This window comes from Podarcis filfolensis, assembly GCF_964270895.1.
Source record: "Podarcis filfolensis genome assembly, chromosome: 1".
Lineage (NCBI taxonomy): Eukaryota > Metazoa > Chordata > Lepidosauria > Squamata > Lacertidae > Podarcis > Podarcis filfolensis.
This window is the reverse complement of record NC_139604.1, coordinates 34,861,283-34,880,416: the sequence shown is the minus strand read 5'-3', so window position 1 is coordinate 34,880,416 and position 19,134 is coordinate 34,861,283. Positions and strand designations below refer to the sequence as shown.

The 19,134-nt window shown below is 41.5% G+C and overlaps 1 protein-coding gene across 3 annotated transcripts; it reads right to left on the bottom strand.

The window, feature by feature from the left end:
* Positions 1–850: 850 nt before the first annotated feature.
* Positions 851–18,170, bottom strand: MMADHC (metabolism of cobalamin associated D). 3 transcript variants are annotated; one of them, XR_014540481.1, is made up of 9 exons: positions 17,878–18,170; positions 14,941–15,100; positions 11,571–11,715; positions 10,856–11,073; positions 10,151–10,256; positions 9,323–9,453; positions 6,256–6,342; positions 2,873–4,631; positions 851–2,723 (listed from the first exon to the last, which is right to left on the bottom strand). XR_014540481.1 is itself a non-coding variant. In XM_083579756.1 (8 exons), the coding sequence occupies exons 2-8, from the start codon at positions 14,953–14,955 to the stop codon at positions 4,437–4,439; spliced, it is 897 nt and encodes a 298-aa protein (XP_083435882.1). In that variant the 5' UTR covers positions 14,956–15,100; positions 17,878–18,045; the 3' UTR covers positions 851–4,436. The 3 variants fall into 3 exon arrangements, 2 of the variants coding, with proteins under 2 accessions (XP_083435882.1, XP_083435883.1); XM_083579756.1 differs by having other exon boundaries at positions 851–4,631; positions 17,878–18,045; XM_083579757.1 differs by having other exon boundaries at positions 851–4,631; positions 17,567–17,891.
* Positions 18,171–19,134: the final 964 nt, after the last annotated feature.

The following is a 19,134-nucleotide window of genomic DNA, read 5'->3' as shown; positions in this document are numbered from 1 at the left end:
ATTAAGTGGCATACTAATTAATAAATAATAGCTACTACTCTTCATTTCCAGCCTCTAATTAAAACCTTACAACTCTTCACGTTCACCATCTAATTAAACTTTGCACCAATACTATATTATTAGCAGAAAAGGACCCAAGGTTTAGAGATAAGCCTAAGGCCTGCCAGGAACTTCACAGCTGCGGTGAGATTTGAATCATGGAACTTCCTGGCTGAGCAGCAAAATTATTCTAGGAAAGAGAACACACAAGGATCCTAGTCCACAACGGAATGAAGAGGAAGTACACAGGTTTAACCACATTTACTCATAATAAGCCAACGAGACCAAAATTGACTTAACTATTTTGTTAATAAACTGCTGATGCAAAGAAAGTATTTAGAATTCCTAAAACATGGTGCCAGATAATGAGATCTTTGGAACTAACCCATAAAACATAGTAGACAAAGTACAAAACCACATGCAGAATTTTCTCAGACGAGATGTTTGTATCTCATTTTGTATTTTTTTTTAAAGATACATTGTGATGCAGATTTGTGAAATATGAATTCTGCACCTGTGAGGTTTTCCACATTTTCTCCCCCACCCCCTTTCGGAAAACCACAGTGAAATTAACTTATTTCCAGTCACTTCTCTTGCGTTCAGCACAAAGATCTTGGCAGCAGTGTGTGTTTATCACCTTAACACAGAGAACACACTGCTCAGCTGTAGCTCATATTAGGACAGTCTTGAAGCCATAATGTTTTCCTCTAAGAGACAAGGAGACTGTGCTCATATAGAAGATTTCTAGCATATTTTCTTCCAGTATCACTGCTGCGTAAATTATAAATAAAGTGTCAGCACTAATAACGAGCACTTTCACACATTGCTCCTTGGAGCATTTATTTCAGTGTAAAAAATAAATAAATGTGTGTACATATTTTCAATTGTGCCTAAATTCACAGTTGCTAAAACTTCCAATACCCCAGCCTGAAAAAAATCCATTCTGAAGAGGCGAGCAGAGAAATAAATGCAAGTTAACAACATGAACATTTTACTTGAGCATTTTTTCCTTAACAAATTGCTTGTGCCCCAAATCGCACTGGGGCACAGGCTCTGTTGCCTCTTGCACCAACTTGTTATGTTCCAGCTACTGCTGCCACTGGTGCTGAGTCTTTAAAATTCTGGGAAATCCCTTGTGTCACAAATGTTTTGGGGAACAGAGAGGAATCAACCCTCAGCTGAGCTGGTTATGCTGCTTCTCATGCCAGTGTTGCTTCAGAATTGGTGGGCTTCTGCTAGTGATGTCCTGCTGCTTTTCTCAATATGGCGCCACAAAGTAAGGTGGCCGCTTAAGAGACCAGGCTGCCTTTATTCTTACTGAACTCATTCTTCACACAACAGCCGCCCATCAAAATGGGATGTTTGGACTGATCACTAAGAAAGCTGAGGCCTGGCTTATACCTGCAGCAGGATGAGGTGACAGAAGAATGTATAACATCCGGTACAATTTCTTAATGCACGCCCGCGAAATAAAATTGCTCACAAGTAAGAAGCAGATCAGGGAGGCAGGTTTAGTCCACCCCACTACTGTTTTCTATTTGCTGCAAAGTTGTTTTGTTTTTACACAGGAAAGCATTCAAGTGGCAATTTCCTCACCTTTACTCTTAATGAGGTACAATTCATTAAAACATTTTAACACCACCTTTCAATTCAAAATGTCCAGGGGTGAGCTGCTGAACTGGATCCAGGGCTGCCTCTATTAACTCTCTTCCAGGGGTCAAATAAATCTGTAAGTCGCTAACAATCTCCCTCCTCAAGGTTGTGTGAATGGAGGTGAGTGTTTCTCTGTAAAACTGAAACAACCTTCCTTTGGAAGCCTACCTTCCAAAGGTGGTATGACCAGGTGGGTTAGGAAACTTAAAACAAACTTACCCAGTGATGTAACTAGCCAGAGGTGAAACAAAAAGTTCTTAGATTAATTACAAATCAGAAGAACCCAGGCCACCTCTCTCTATCATCCTTTTGGCAAAATGTGATTTTGTAGGCAGGGCAGCGCTATTTCGTATTATGTCCCACAGTATGCACACCACCCCTTCTAAACTGTTGACACAAAAATGAAATTAAGAAATATTCCAGGCTGATAAGAAAAAGCTCATTCTGCTATATCATTCTACTACTTGCGCAAACCAGACTTTACATAATGAGAGCACAGGGCCACATAGCCACTGTAAACAGAGGGGGAAATAGCAAAAATTACAGCCGGCATTCAACTAACCTCAAATGTGCAGAAGGGGTTCCGCTTGCACAATGTGACTGTCCTCTCATTCCCCTGCATGCACCTAATGCCTTCTCCAAGTTGGCTCTGGAAGGTTGAGGGAACTTCTAGAACACAGGGGAGACTTCCTGCTGCTAATCAGGCAATGGCTTTTCCCACCTGTCTTGCCCCACCCTCCAGCCCTAGAAGTCTTTCCCAGACCCTAATTTTGAGAACAGCAGCAGCAGCAGCAGCTGGGAAAAGAGTTCAGGGACAGATAGATTATAAGTTGTGTGCCCTTGTTTCTCAATGTGATCCTTTTATTTGGTTTGTGGTATTTTATGCATTGTGACTTGCCATTGTTTTTCTTGATTATAGTTTAGTGATTCTTTATTATAACGGTAAGTGTTAACCGTTTAATTATCATTTGCTGGTATTTAATTTGACTGTTTACTATTATATTCTGGTGGATTCTTGAATATTGCTTTGTCTGATGGAAGTTGTTTATTTTAAAGTTACGGGGACTTCTTTGTATTGTATCAGATTGTTATTACATGCGTGATCTTTGCTGTCTGTTTTGTTGTTTCTTCACCTTGTAAACCCCTTCGTGTATAGTAATATAGAAAGAGGCAGTGTAACAAATTAAAAATGAAGTAAAATATTTAGTGGGCGAGCAGATGGGAGGAAAGCCAGGCTGGGCAAGTAGAAGTCATTGTGCAAGTGGAAGTCATTCTGCACATGCAAGTAGTTAGCTGAGGACTGTCCTACAATAGAACCACTGCAACTGTGGATTTTGATGAAAGCCACCTGGAAAACAATTTCTTTCTTTAATCAACAGCGTTGGCACAACAGTAGGTATCCAGAGAAAGAATACTAACCAGAGAAACTCATGATGCTAGGCGATGTTTTAACAGGATCTGATGACTTGGCCTATAGTTCAATCACATTTTTGTATTGCATATATTCAAGGAAATAAAACAGCCTACTGCAACGTCTCAGCCAATATTCACAGAAACAAAATTCTACTGACAAGAATTCAACCCATACTTGCATTCAAACCAGATCCATGAAAATATGACACTGATTTCTTTATCTTTTGGCAGTAATGAGATCTAGAAAGGGTCTTCAGTGCAGAAACAGTTTTGATTTACACTGATTTAATTCCTTTGACTACCATTCTTTAATTCATATTGTTGTGGCTAGCTTAGAGAGGAGGCCTGTTAGAAAGTCAGGCACACTTAGGTGTACTAGCTTCAAGCAAATCCAAACACAACTTTTAAAAATCGAGTTGGGATATATTTTGGAATATTGGGTTGCATCCAGACCTGGCATTCCATGAATGGAAGAGATCTTTCTGTTCATGGAACTGAGTGAGATCCAGGAGGATCCTCAAACAGGATGAGATGTGAGCAGAGGCTTTCTTTCTACGATTTCTCCTTCCCTCTGCATCCCCCAATGGGCACTTTGCATGCTGTTCTGGAAGGTTCCCCAACCTCCTGCAGCAAATTTTCAAAGCATGGTGGATTTAGACAAGGCAGGGAAATTGGGAAAAATCACCTCTTCCCTCACAGGAATATCCAGGATGCATGAGGTACAAGCCATTATGCTTTCTGAAAATCATGAAGTAGGCCACAAAATCTTCTGCTTGAAGTATATTCCAAATAAAACATGAAAAACAGAAATAAGACAATACTGGTTCTTGCATAAAAGAATGACTGATATTATTTTCCTTTAATGGGATCTAACCGAATAAGTGGACTATCCCTACTTCAAAAATGTTTCTTTCAAAAATATAAAAAATGAAGATGTGAAATGATCATTGCTCTATTTCCAATCAATTTGCAACCTATGTCAGACAGACATTTATAAAATATATTGCAAGTAAATTAAATCTGACTTCACCAGAATGAAAATGGGAAATGTTACAAAAGTGCTGAGGATTTGTGTTCCAGTGTAAGATTACTGTGGATGTTTCACTTTATTGAAAGTTTGGAAAAGTAATACTTTAGAATATCATACGCTATATATACACACATCTCTCAAGTAAAATGTTGGATTACCTTATAAATCGTGTATAGAGACTACATATCCGATGAAGACTAAAATAAATAACAGATCTTTTACTCTCTAGAAATCAGTGTAATTTATCGCTTGATATGTCCCAACAGTGTTTATTGGCCAATTCTTAAGCCTGAAGATGCGGTTAATTGCCACTCAGTTTCTTCATGATAGGGCTGTCAGGTGAAGCATTCGTGAAAATACTTCCGACCACCACGTGTGTTCCCCAGAGATTATGACGAATAACTTTACAGCAGCCAAGGTCCTCCACATAAAATCCTAAATGGCGGTAGCGTTCATCAGTTTCAAAAAGGGTGTTGTTTGTATAAGGGCCAAAAAACTGCAAAGAAAACACAACAAAACACGGTGTACGTTTATAGTAAGATTCCTGAATATATTTCAACATAATAGATCAAACTAGTTTTAAGTCTAAGCTTAAATGCATTTAAATGTCATGGCAGAAAATGTACAACTGCTGGTTTTGCATTGACATTTCTATAGAGGGATAACTATACTGTTTATTATATCCCATGGCAACTGGAAATTCTGGAGCCCACATATCCAGCCCTCAAATTGACACTGTTACCAGGAAAGTGCACTTCTAATTCCTTGGATTTTATGAATCAATAGCCTGGTCCCTGTGGCGCAATGGTTTAGTGTGTCTAGCTGCTAACCGGAAGGTTGATGGTTCAAGCCCACACAGGAACAGCTGTGAGCAGGATTCCCTTGCAATATTTATATGATTCTATATACCGCAACAGCAGATTCTAGCAGTGCCCATGCAAAGACAGTAAAGATTCACCAACAAAAGTTGGGTAAAAAACTAGGTCCACACTTAGTAGGAGAATATAACAGGTCTTAAAGGTAAAGGGACCCCTGGCAGTTAAGTCCAGTTGCGAATGACTCTGGGGTTGCGGCGCTAATCTCGCTTTACAGGCCAGGGAGCTGGTGTTTGTCCGTTCTGCAGACAGTTTTTCTGGGTCATGTGGCCAGCATGACTAAGCTGCTTCTGGCGCAATGGAACACCGAAACGAGAGCAGCACATGGAAACACCGTTTACCTTCCCACCGGAGCAGTACCTATTTATCTACTTGCACTTTTTGGCATGCTTTCAAACTGCTAAGTTGGCAGGAGCTGGGAGTGAGCAATGGGAGCTCACCCCGTCATAGGGATTTGAACCGCCAAACTTTTGATCGGCAAGCCCAAGGCTCAGTGGTTGAGACCACAGCAGCACCCACGTCCCTATAACAGGTCTTAGTGCTTTGCTATTCCATACCGACTAGCTTTTCAAATAATTTGGATCTAGGACATTTCTATGGGCCCTGATGTGGGACAATTTTTTTTTAACAATTAGAAATAATACTGATATGGTTGTGCATGAAAGAATTGTCAAAGGAACATCTCAAATACCTCCAATCCATGACATACCACTATCCTGGTCTGAAAGAACTAGGTTCTTTTTTAAGAGTGTAAAAGGGGGGGGGGAAGGTGAGAGACAGAGTGGTGTAGTGATTCCAGTGCTAAACTAGGACTAGTGTGACCCGAGTTCAAATTCCCACTCAGCCGTGAAGCTCACTGGGTGACCATGAGCCTATAATTCTCTCAGCCTATCCTAAGATTGTTGTAAGAATAAACTTGGGACTGGGGACAACTATGTGAACTGCTGTGAGCTCCTTGGAGGAGAAAATAGATGTAATAACTAAAACAAATAAAAACAGTCTTGCGTTCTTTTGTTTAACTGCCTCTTAAGGTGCCAGCTATGACAACGGTTTCTATGATATAGCCGAGAATTGAGAAAGACTGTCACAGACATTCCAGAAACAATTTTAGATAGCCTTTAAAATGGTTTCAAGTGGAATGAGCAGAAACTCAAGTAGGAGTTGTCATATTCCTTTTTTCCCCTTGTCTGAGACACACGGTGCTCAGCCTCCCTCTTCTTGCTGTGCTTTGGTAGAAATACTTACTGCCAATCCTGAAGTTGGATCAATGAAATCTGCCCAATAGCCTTCGGCACACAAAGCATAGCAAATTTCCTTGGCACCACTGATAAACTAAGAAGAGAGGAAATAAAAGATGCTAAGCACACTTTTAAGGCTAACGCATATTCCATTTCCCCAGCAAACAAATGTGAAATTGAACACAGTACTGTTATTCAACTCTGTCAACCGAGACTAAGAGGATTAAAATTAATAACCTATATTGAGATACGATGGTCACATGGAACCTAGAAGAAATTCTTTGTGATGGTCAGTGAAGCATTAATAGCTCTGCATAGGCAGGAAAATATAACTGATTGCTCAGGTTGGTTGCAGTGTTGCCACACCTGCAAATACAAAAAATTTAAACAAATCCATACCTCACCTATTGCCCACTTTTATGCATGCTCCTTTTGCCTTAGGTTTGTTTCCTCGTCTCAACTTCCTGTATCTTGATCAGTAAAGCACTTTTTGCAGTTCTCTAATCCACAATGGCAACTCTGCCAAAACTTATGCCAAGAAAATTATCGTCCAAACACAAAGCACAGATGCTCAAAACTCCTGCTAACCTCTAAATACATGGTGCTAATTTAGAAAGAAACAGAATCTAAAAAGGAGCTACACTAGAGTGTGGGATGAAACTGTGCACACAGATGGAACTCTCTTTTATTTTTGCCAGAATAGACTCTATTGTCAAAGAAAGTGACACTTCTTATTTTAAAAATCCAGTAGAAGCGTGCATCTTCAACAAAAGGAATTGTGGAGGTTCTCACCAAATGCACTTGTACATCCTTTCCACTATGGCAAAAGATACTACATTTAGCATATCCAATGGAAAAGCTAACTGTGGTTTGGCAGGCTGACCCTGTATGGGAAACATCACTTGAAACTGATTTTGCTAGTTTGCATTCCATTTGCTCAACACTTTGACACCTAAAACTATATAGTGAAGAAGCCAGGCGAATCTCCCCGGGGAGAGCATTCCACAAATGGGGAGCCACTACAGAAAAGGCCTGTTTTCAGGTTGCCACCCTCCGGACCTCTCGATGCACACAATGTTGTACAGCTGCATCCCCTCATTTATTTGAAATCGATAAATACACACATTTCTTTCTTGAAGCATGTAAGCCAGAGATCTGGACCCTTTATCATAAGGGCTTACTCAGATTCTGAATAATCTTAAAAGAGAACAGATTTACATTCAGTGTGGACCTATCTTTCCAATTAGTCAAAGGTCTACGTATCTGTTCATTTCAATTTCAGATTAAGCCAACGGAACCCCAGTAAACAGTCTAAACATGTTTATGCACTGGACTCTTTTGATCCTGGTGAATTACAATCTCACAGTAGCCAGTCACCAAACAGATGTTAATTAAGATAACTTGAGTCTTCAATACAATAACACCTTCATTTGCCTGCCACTAACTCTCATTACTTTACTCCAAGTCTCTCATGTTAAGTTAAGTTCTCCTGAGATTGTCTACAATGCAAACAAACAGTCCATTCTATTGTGAATTTGCTGTTAGTAACCTTTAGGCCAGAAGGTTACGTCTACCATCCCAGCACCCTTGTGTTGAATATATTTGAATTGACAGGAAGGTGGACAAGGAAGGAGGAGGACAATTAAAATATAATTAGACCAGATTACAATGCCAAGGCCCAACAGACCATGACTAACACAGAGACACTGACACGCTAAAATGAGAGCTTTATTCTGTGTGCAGCTTTCATGGTGATGACTGAACACTGCACTCTCCTTCCTAACCCCTTGAAAACCTTTAGAACCCATATAAACGCTTATTTGTCATTGTGAAACTTTCTCAAATGGCGTTAAAGGAACTGCAGTGTGGCTGGTGTTAACTAGAAACTGGTCTCAGATATATTAGCCAAAAAATCAAGTTGAAATAAAAGAAGCTGGCATTTTTAGGTTATTTTAAAAGCACTATTAAAGTACGGAACATTTTCAGAGAATAACATATGGGAAAAAATTCAGCAGCAGCAAAACACTGACATTTGTCGGGATACAACTATTGATTCCAAAGCCAAGCAAAAAACGTACATTTAAGAAAGGATGACCCCTAGTGGCAATTCTACATATAATCACTCGGGCAAACAAAATGTCTGATTTATTAACTGCAATTATTAACAGATGTGGTATAAAAGGTTCAACTTAGTAAACTGAATGTAAAACATTATAGCATGTAGCTAGTGAGTATGCATAAAATATATTTAAAGTTACTATTTTTTAAAGTCAGGTAGACCGTGTTGGTCTGACGCAGTCGAAATAAAAAATTAAAGAATTGTCCAGTAGCACCCTAGAGACCAAATAAGTTTGTTCTGGGTATAAGATTCCGTGTGCATGCACACTTCTTCAGATACACAGATACACTTCAGATATGTGTATCTGAAGAAGTGTGCGTGCACATGAAAGCTTATACCCAGAGCAAACTTAGTTGGTCTCCCTGAGACGGGGTGAGCTTCCGTTGCTCGGTCCCTGCTCCTGCCAACTTAGCAGTTCGAAAGCACGTTAAGTGCAAGTAGATACGTAAATAGGTACTGCTCCGGCGGGAAGGTAAACAGCGTTTCCGTGCGCTGCTCTGGTTTGCCAGAAGCGGCTTAGTCATGCTGGTCACATGACCCGGAAAAACTGTCTGCGGACAAACACTGGCTCCCTTGGCCTATAGAGCAAGATGAGAACGCAACCTCAGAGTCGTCCACGACTCGACCTAACGGTCAGGGGAACCTTTACCTTTACTAAGGTGCTACTGGACAATTTTTTAATTTATCTTTTAAAAGGAAAAATCAAGATGGGCATTAAATGTTAAGGACCAAGCGTTAGTCGTGTATATCCAAATTCTTTCTAAGAGAGCTTCGTTAACACTGGGTCACAAAATATTGGGTCACAACCTATAATGGTCACCCACTCTTAGGGCAGACTCCACATTCCTAAAGCATGATATCAAGCACTGAATCCAATACAACACACAAACACACACGGTCTCACCTCCAATGAGAACAGTATCATAATTCACTGCCGAAAGCTGGTGAGACTTACATTTTCTATCAGATTTTCTCGCTCGTTTTCCACCTCTTCACTCCATGCAGTCATATCATTTATTGTCTTCTGTGTTACTGTTAGGACTGTGAGGTTATTGGAAGTTCCTTCTGGAAACATTGACTCAAAATCTACGAAGGAAGGACGAAGTCAATGAAACTTAACTGCACAATCTTAGCCAGGCCTACCTGAGAACAAGGCCTACTGAATTCAGGTAAACAGGATTAAGACTGCAGCCTTAGGTGATTGTTACAGTTCTTTTGCTCGACCAGCAGTGGCGCCATGGAGGAATTGAGCTGCTCGCCTGAGCTCCACCTGGCTGAGTCACTGCAGCAAACCAGGACAGAAAGAGGGAGGGACAAGGTAGCATGGTGTCAATGTGCCAGGAAAGAGTGCCAGATCGCACCGTGCCAATCTCACCCTTCCCTCTTTCCATTCTGGTTTGCTGCAGTGACTCAGTCAAGAAGATGAGAAGCACAGCCCCACCTCTCCGTCACCGGCTACCCTCCATCAACCCCATTTGTAAGCATGGGGAATTGCCACTGTGCTCTTCAACAGCTTGCACACACAATGGAGACACATTTACTACAGAAAGGACGACTGTCAGGTTCCCAGGCTAAAGGTTTTGCTCATCTGGAAAAGCGCACTGTTGCTTGCTTTTTTTTAGAATAAAGACAAAAAGAGGGTTAATTTATGCAACTGAAAAGAAAACACTGTGACGCTCAAGCAAAAAAAAAAAAAAGAAGAAGCAAAAAAAGGGTCAAGGTATAAAGTCTACTGAGATAATGAAAATTTTGAAAAGGAGGATGAGGGCAGCAGCACCCATACCTTTGCGCAACAGCTCTGGACAGGCTTGTATTGCACATTCTACCTTAGTGGTTTCAAAGTAGGCCTTGGCATTACTAACTTCTTGTTTATGAGGAGGATTACTGTTCTGAAAACAAAAACAACAACAGGTAATTGTTCAGAGCTACGTACAACAGTAACGCCAGCAGTGTTATTTGATATTTAACTTTGCCCCAGCTCTTATTCTTAAAATTAGCAAAAAGTTGTACCCTCTATGGCTGGGCGATACCTGGTTTTCAACACCGTGCTATATCATCAGCTAAACACAGAGAGATATACCGATACATCACGATGTCTGAAATAAGGATGAAGCTATGCAGAAGAGGCATTGGCTGGCTTCATGGTTTCCCCCACATTGTGCTTTTTTGCATAGCACACGCGCACACAAAATGATTCGCAATATAATGCCAAGTCAAAAATTATGAAGCAATATCACGATACGGATTTCAAGCCAGTTTTGTGCGATATATCACCCAGTTCTAGTATCCTCAAGCTTCTGCACAGCTGAAGTACCATTCTATTCCAGACAATTCTATTCCAGGGCACCACTCCAAAAATACTTTGATAGCCCATCTGAAACACAGGGGTGGGTGCTCATTTCAAAATCAGGAGAGAAAGACCATGTGCCTGCTTTTTTGCTAGGCAGGCCAGTTACTTTGGAGCTATGTTTTCCACCTGAGTTCTTACCTGGAACTCGTTGACGTACTGAGCCATCACAAATTCATGCCTTTCGCTTGCCAGGGGCTCCACTAATATGTCAGGCAGTTTTTTGTGCGCTTGTGTTGCCTTCTGAATCCCTGCACCGTTCAGGTGACAGTCAAAGCCTATGTTCCCCGGGAGCTGAAATCGTTGGTCTTGCGGACCAAAGGGTCCCATAGCCTCATCGGGCCACACAGTTCTTGGACCTGCCAAAAGTTAAGAGTTAAGTTGTTTAAACACACACATATAATTGCACTGTTATAAAACACAAATGTTTTTTGCATGCTGCTCAGTAAGCTAGTAACTCAAGTTTAAGCAGAAAACGGGAAAACTAAGTTCCATTGAACTTCATGATACTTAATTCCAAGTATGTTATGACCAGAGGAACCATAAGATACAGATGATTTGAAATACATATTGTGTGTGGTAGCCAACTAACACCTCTCTGAGTGGCAAGGATTTCCGCTTGTGCAACAGAGCTCCCCCCAGCTCCCCCCCCAAACCTGTTCCAGAGCTCTGGAGCAGATGTGGGGAGGGCGTGGGGTGCACCCAGGGGAGGAGGAGGAGAGAAAGTCCACTGGACAAGCAAAAAGCCTTGTGCTGATGAGACACATTAGATGAATACAGCTGCATGATTCCCCCCACAATACAGCTAATTTTAGATGTCAACACGGGTGAAACAAATTCTTGGAATGTTTCTTACATATGTCTGGGGGTGCAGCAGCAACGGAAGGCTCGTCTGAGCCAGAGGACCCTGCTGTGGAAAAGGCCTTGGGAGTTACAACCCTTCTAACCAAAGAATAAAATCCCGGAAGGTACGTCACCAGTCTAGCTCTGTTACAAAGTACCTAAAGGGGACACAAAGAGAACTGAATGTAGCATATATTGCACATCAAAACAACAAGTCAGTATCCAGAGACGCATTACGTAGGGGTGGAGGAATCTTATTAGCTGAATTTTGCACCCCGACCTTCTATATTACCAATGTACTACGTTTTCTTTGGGTGTGGCTAAAAAAATTAAAAGTTTTAGTATGAAAAATCCCGCATGCTGGAATTTTTGCACACCATTTGCCACATGGATAAAATGCTGCATTAAGTAAATGACACTTTTTATCTAGCAAAAGAAAAAAGAAAAGCGCCACAATACATACATGGAATGTGTTCAAACATCTGATAAGTAAAGCGTATTAAAAGAAAAAACACACGTGAGTCGGTTCTTTCTTCCGGCAAGGGTAGTTAAGAAGAGCAGACAAGTTAGTTCCTCTGGTTTATCAGGAGATGGCACATTTCCCACTGCAAAGCTGGCAAGCCACTTAGGGTAAGGCGACCATACTACTTGGCCATACTGTATGCATTCAATCCCAGACCCATGCAACTGTAGTGAGCTCACGCCTAAGATCAAAACTCTCATGACAACAAAACCGGGGGAAATCTTACAACCCACGAACCGCAGGGAAAATGGCTTCAATTTCTCTTCCTGAATCTGAAAACAGCCTGAATCAACAGGGCTCAGATGTGCGATATCATCTTGGTGTAGTTTTATTCTGAAGCTTAACGACAACAAATGCCAACATTATTAAGTACTGCACCACTGATTAATTTGGCTGACACCATGCTCAAGTGCTTGTCTTGCAATCCCAACCTCCCAGGTCTAACCTTTTGAAAAGTATTGCAAGATTATTAAGAGCTCACAAGGCAACTCTCTTCAGCGGAATTTTTTTTTTTTAACAGTTCCACCATTCCGTTTAGAAATGCATCTGCAGCCAATGTGGGTTGGCATTTGTTTTGTTTTTTAAATAAAAAGCCTGGCTAGATATTGCATCAAGATCCAGAATGTTTTAGAAAGGAATCTAAAAGGTAAGGTGCTAAACAGGGAATGAAAACTCAGTGGTTTCTAAATTTGAAAGGTTGTTTTTTACAGGTTAGCTTCAATAATGGTTATTTTTTTAATTTGGAGGTACACAATCTTTACACTAAGTTTTACAATTCTTATGATACATGCATCCTTTCCTAAAATAATGTGATAAATATAGCAGTTTTATGTTACCTACGGCGTACTGCCCACAGCAACGTATGTTTCTGTGACCCACTGGCCCCAGTGAACCAATACTAGACTGCTACAATACCTAATCGCACATCCTAGCAAAAAGCAACGCTCTTCTTTGCACTGGATGCAACTTGCACAGTGCTAAAATAAGGACAATAGTTGCAGCTATGGTTGCGTAGACACAACATGAAGTAATGCAATCTGAAATCACACTATGCATATGTTTACTCAACACTGAGCCTTTCTCGGTTTTCAGCTCATTCGCAGCTCTTTGCACTGCATTAGTGGCCCTGTCAAGAACCCCTGTTTTGAAAGCAGTTGGGTCCAGTGGCAGCACAGAAAAAGAGGCAAGTAAGAAAAGGATCATAACTAGACAAACCAAATCAAAAGAAGGAAGGCAGTAACAGAAAAGGGCAAAACAATCTCAAGGATGCACAAATATGATGGTTTGTATTGGCCCAATGAGTTTCAAAGGATATTTCTTCTGCAGGGACACTGCATATCACTAGTATACTGCCAAAACTTCATGTGGCTGTTATGGGAGTTGTTTTGTTCTGGTATACTTACGTTTCTGTTTTAAATGTGTTGTAAGTTTTCTGAACACCTTTGGGTAACAAGCAACAACAACAACAACAAGCACACCATTCTGTTCTCTAGTGTTATGGAGCACACTAAAGAACACAGAGGTGTGCATTTTATGTGTCCTTAAGAAGTATATTTGGAAATATGTTTAGCCAATAAAACATTTCAGTTTTGTGCATGGTAGAGATTCTATCTCACCCTATTTCCACAAACAGAAAAGGACCTCTGAAGCCCTTAAGGAAGCTCCATTCATGGATTTTATAGGTATGTCAGTTTATATGATGAAAAATAGTAATTCCAATTCAAACTTGAATGGTGCAACATTTCATACAGTTGTAAATGTTCAGGCTTAAATGTGCTATTGCATCAAAGCCTAAGTTTTGAACCCAGAATATGAGCTTTCAAAAATGTATTAATGCTGTTATTATTATTCAAAATGCATATGCTCTGCCTCTCTCATTATATCGGTAAGCTATCTGAGCCAACAGAAGTGTACAATAAGGAAATCTGTATAACTGATTTAAGATCACACTGGCTACACTCCTGCATATGTTCCCTTTTCTTGTTCCTTTTCCCTTTTGTTCATGTATTTTAGACTGTAGGCCTGCAGGAACTGTCTTATCTTTTAATCCCTGAACAACCTGTAGAAAACTGTAGGCGTTTCATGCGTGATAAATAAATTGTTATAAATTATAAAGAAATAAAGTTATAAATAAACAGAAATAAATCAAATGTAACCAACTTAATTCTTAGTCCACAAGCCTACATACACTTTGGGAATGAATCTTGTTGAACTTGGTAGGACTGACTTCTGAGTACACCCACAAAGGATTGGGTTGCACTAGTTTCTACAATTACAGCCTTTATAATTTATAGGTTGGTACCTAAGAACTGTGGGGAGTTTTCCTCAAGAGGAACAGGATTTGCCTCCCCAGACACCTCCCAAAGCAGCAGCAGATGCTGGGCTGAAGGGAGAAACTGGTGAAAATACCTTCCATGAACAAGAAGCCCATAGGATCCAATCCCACATCTTTATAGACCCACACCCTCCAAATTCTTGTGTGTACCAAACACAATGTTTTAGGTATTTATAGGACAGTGGAAAATTCAGTTTGCCAGTGAATAATCCAGTGTTCTAGGTATTTCAGTAGTGATGCAAATTACTTCCTAAAGCATTCCATATTATGAAGCTGGACATCTTTTTTTTTTAACCTATCTAGTTCAGCTCAGTAGTGTATCATGATTTACATAATACTAAAATATATACACCAGTCTAAGTGTTTCCATTTTTGACTTCACAAGTTTATACATCAAGAAACTTCATAAAGCACTATTCATATGTCATGTCACATAAGCTAAGGAACAAGAATAGAAACAGGAACACATTTAGAGACATTTGTATGGCATTCTTAACAAACGCTGAAAACAGCAATATTACTTACAGTGGCCATTTGCATGGGTATCTTCGTCTAAAGATTTTTCCTAAAACAGAGACATACACACCAGAGTGGCTGGTTATACAACACGTTGGGCCTGAGCTGCAACTTGTTAAGGATCCATGCCCAAACACTTCCGAGAACTGCCTGAACCAGCTGTTAGAACCTGTGCAAAACAAACCGGAACAATGTTTTTTTTCACTTTACCGCAAAACTACAAAGGGATGCAGATATTATTTTGCTTCAGCAGGAGGGGAAAGTGTATGTCAATAGCTTATAAATAGTTGCATGACTACAGTTTCAGAATTTACATTCAGTTAAACATCTAAATCTCTAGCCTTTCCATTGTGCAGAGAATTTTTTTAATGCTAATGCAAACCTTAAAAAAAGCAGGCTCAGAAAGTAAAGAAACCTGTTTGTAAAATTTACACCCTGTTCAGTTGGAGATCTGTCGTTGTCACCTCCAGAGCACTAGTTAAAGCACTGTCCATGTGAATTTTAAATTCTTTTAAAATTTTAACAGTAAAGTTGAAACACAAAAAGGAACTTGTGATTCTGAGATGCTAACGCATACTACTTTTGAATAATTTCCTTGAAACTCTTGACAGATGGGAGCTTATTTCTCTTTCACGCTTCCTTTTTAACACTGGCACACATTGCAGGCAATTCACAAGCCACAGATGCCTGAAAAACTCTTCTAGGTTGTTAAGAGATCTGACCATTCTGGTGCCCATGAAAACAATTTTGAAGAGGACTAGGACAGCTTCATGATGACAAATGGGAAGAGACAAGAAACCAGAAACCTCCTTGCCCAATAACCCATTTTCTCCCCACCTCACTGCCAGGTAAAATTACCATTGCTGGCTTCACTCCCTTTAACCACCCCAGAATCAGGTTTCTTTCCAATCTCCTATACAGTACATACACAGAAAAATGTGGTGCTGTTTTCTGCCTCATGCTTAGCCACCTAGGGCCGAAGTGATGCGTTAGGGGCTTTCTTTTTTATTTTATTTAGATGATGATCGCCCCAGACCCTATTTCCAGGGACAGTCCTGAATTTACAGAAGCTGTCCCGGTTTCTGACTTGATCCCGGAATGTCCTGCTTTTCCTTAGGATGTCCCTATTTTCATCAGAGAAACGTATGGAGTTAAGTGACACCCCCCAGCCAAAGAGATAAGTACCTATACAACATTTAGAAGACATCTGAAGGCACCCTGTATAGGGAAGTGGTGGTTTTTGTTTTTTTAAAATGTTTAACGTTAACCAGGCCTTTGGTTGATCCGATTTACATCCTATGCCCTTTTAAAATGTGTTGGGGTTTTTTTGTGGGGGGGGGGGTTACTGGGTTGTTGTTTTAATTTTTATTAGGTATTTTGTGGTTTTATAGCTTGATTTTATTCTGTGAACTGCCCTGAGACCCCAGGGTATAGAGCAGTATATAAATTCAATAAATAATAATTTTGTTTTTATGTATGTTGGAAGCCGCCCTGGGTGGCTGGGGCAATCCAGTCTGAAGGGCGGAGTATATAAATAATATTTTTTAATAATTATTAGTTGAATTTATATACCACCCTATACCTGGAGGTCTCAGGGCAGTTCACAGAATAATGATGATAAAAATGATTATTATTATTGATTTTTATTATTATTATGGAGAAGGACATCCCTATTTTCATTGGAGAAACACTGGAAGAGACGCAACTCTTTCTAACAACAAAAGCAACAAGGGACCTTGGACTTGCAGTAGCTGCTGTGCAAATACGGGAGGCTCCCCGGTCCTGCCACTGGGCGGCTGTTCACTGCTGGCCAGCGAGGATCCCACCTGCATCAGTGCTGGATTTACGTACTATATAAGCTAAACAAGCTATAGCTTAGGGCCCCACTCTCTTTGGGGCCCCAAAAAAATTTAAAGGAAAAAAACCTGGATGTACATTTCCAAAACGTAAGAGCTCCTGTTGCTCAGTCCCTGCTCCTGTGAACCTAGCAGTTTGAAAGCACCTCAAAGTGCAAGTAGATAAATAGGTACCGCTCTGAAGGGAAGGTAAACGGCGTTTCCATGCGCTGCTCTGGTTCGCCAGAAGCGGCTTAGTCATGCTGGCCACATGACCCGGAAGCTGTCTGTGGACAAACGCCAGCTCCCTTGGCCAATAAAGTGAGATGAGCGCCGCAACCCCAGAGTCATTCGCGACTGGACCTAACAGTCAGGGGTCCCTTTACCTTTTTTGTAAGATAAAAAACAAATACAGTGGTACCTCTGGTTACATACTTAATTTGCTCCAGAGGTCTGTTCTTAATCTGAAACTGTTCTTAACCTGAAGCACCCTTTAGCTATGGGGCCTCCCACTGCCACCGTGCCGGCGGAGCACGATTTCTGTTCTCATCCTGAAGCAAAGTTCTTAACCCAAGGTACTATTTCTGGGTTAGCAGAGTCTGTAACCTGAAGCGTCTGTAACCTGAAGCGTATGCAACCCGAGGTACCACTGTAAAATAAAACCTACATACAGCAAGTCTTTTGTGTTGTGTATGGACCTATTAGGTCCATAAATTACCATATAGCATATATTAAACACAAAAAACAGCGACAATTTGTTGTTGACAAATTATAGCTGGACATATCAAGGGCCCCATTACCTTCAGTAGCTTAGGGCCCCATCAAACCTAAATCCGGCCCTACACCTGCTCCCCAACCTCCGTCTAGGGTCCAAGAGCGACGGGATGGTTTGAGACTGGGAACTGAAGCGGCTAGTCCGCATTGAGGAGCTGTGTGCGTAGGGACAGCGCTTATCTGAAGGGGAGGCGGTGCGGGGGGGGGCGAAGGTGGGAGCGGGGCCTGAGGACGCCTCTGGCCCAAAGTTTAAGCGGGGGGAGGTGTCGGGAAGTTCCATTTGGCGGGGGGGTGGGGGAGCTGGAGGGAGGGAGACGCCGCCGACCGGGCTCGTTACCTCTTTTTCTTTTCACGTTCTGTTTGTTCCTGTAAAATGGCAACCCCCGGGCCAAAGCAATCGATCCCCGCCTCCGTCGCTTCCAAAGGGTAGTGGGGGGGGGGGAAGAAAGAGGGAAAAGGTGTCGGCGGGGAGAGAAAACGAGACGCTCGACGCGCGACTCCCCTCCCCTTTTTTTTCTTGCTTAGCCGGCTTGCGGGCAGGCGGAAGCAATCGAGCCGACGTCTCTAATGACGGAGCAGCCGGCTGAGAGAGAGAGAGAGAGAGAGAGAGAGAGAGAGAGAGAGAGAGAGAGAGAGAGAGAGAGAGAGATTGTCGAATCCTCGAAAAGGCTTGCCTAGTCGAGTGCTTCCGCGTCGATGCGGAGAGTGGGCGGAGTCAGCAGAGAGGCTTTTCCCGCGCGGGTTGGTCGGTGCAGTTTTGTTTAAGGCGCGCGGGGTGCAAAAGAGGCGCAACCCGAGTGGAGTAACTGGGTAGACTCTCGAGCACCTTCTCAGCTCAGGGGTTTGCTTTCCGTATCAGAAATGATTTTCTTTTCTTTTTTCTTTACTCTCCCAGAGGGGCTGACAGTGTTTCCACTTAGTTTGCAAATGGGTAGCTGAGATATTATTGCAAACGGGACATGGACAATTTTTGTTTAACTTATCTCCTTTCAAAAAGAGGGATAGATCCGCGTTAAATGGTTAAAAAACCACGGGGTGGCGTTTTAATGGCAAGGATGTCCTGTGAATACTGCAACACACAAACAGAGGTGTACACACATCTTGTATGCGTGGGAACCTAGGCTACAATAAATGCCTGCTTGGAAGCGCCTTCAGGTTGTGTCGCAGCAAAAGATCTTTAAGCAGGACCTTTGATACTATTATTTATTATTATTTATTAAACTGGTTGCTTTATCTTGCCAAAATGCCTTACAAACAAAAACAATCCCCACCCCCAATAGATGCATTAAAACCAACCGGAAACAAAAAACAAACAAACAATAGACTCAAAACATCCCACTATGGCAGATACTATGGCATCTTCCGCACACCTTTCCAAGTGTGTTTTCAGCTGCTGCAGCCCATTCCTGCCAGTAGGTGGTAGTGCAAGGCTGTTTGGTCCTTGTTTTCTACAAGCATAGACCATTCCTTTCCCGAAGGTTTCTCACCTGCTACTTATTTCACCTTGCAGAGCATGTGCCCAACTCACAAAGAGTGGCAGGATTTTAAAACTTGTGGGGTTTTTTAAATGGTCAGCCTGCGGGAAGTGCTGCTT

What these genes read in the sequence shown, in the direction of transcription:
- MMADHC (XM_083579756.1), bottom strand. An exon ending in TCCAGAGCTGTTGCGCAAAG is followed by an intron (nt 9,454 to 10,150) that starts GTATGGGTGCTG and finishes CTTCCTTCGTAG; the next exon opens with ATTTTGAGTCAATGTTTCCA. An exon ending in ATCCAACTTCAGGATTGGCA is followed by an intron (nt 4,632 to 6,255) that starts GTAAGTATTTCT and finishes TTTTCTTTGCAG; the next exon opens with TTTTTTGGCCCTTATACAAA.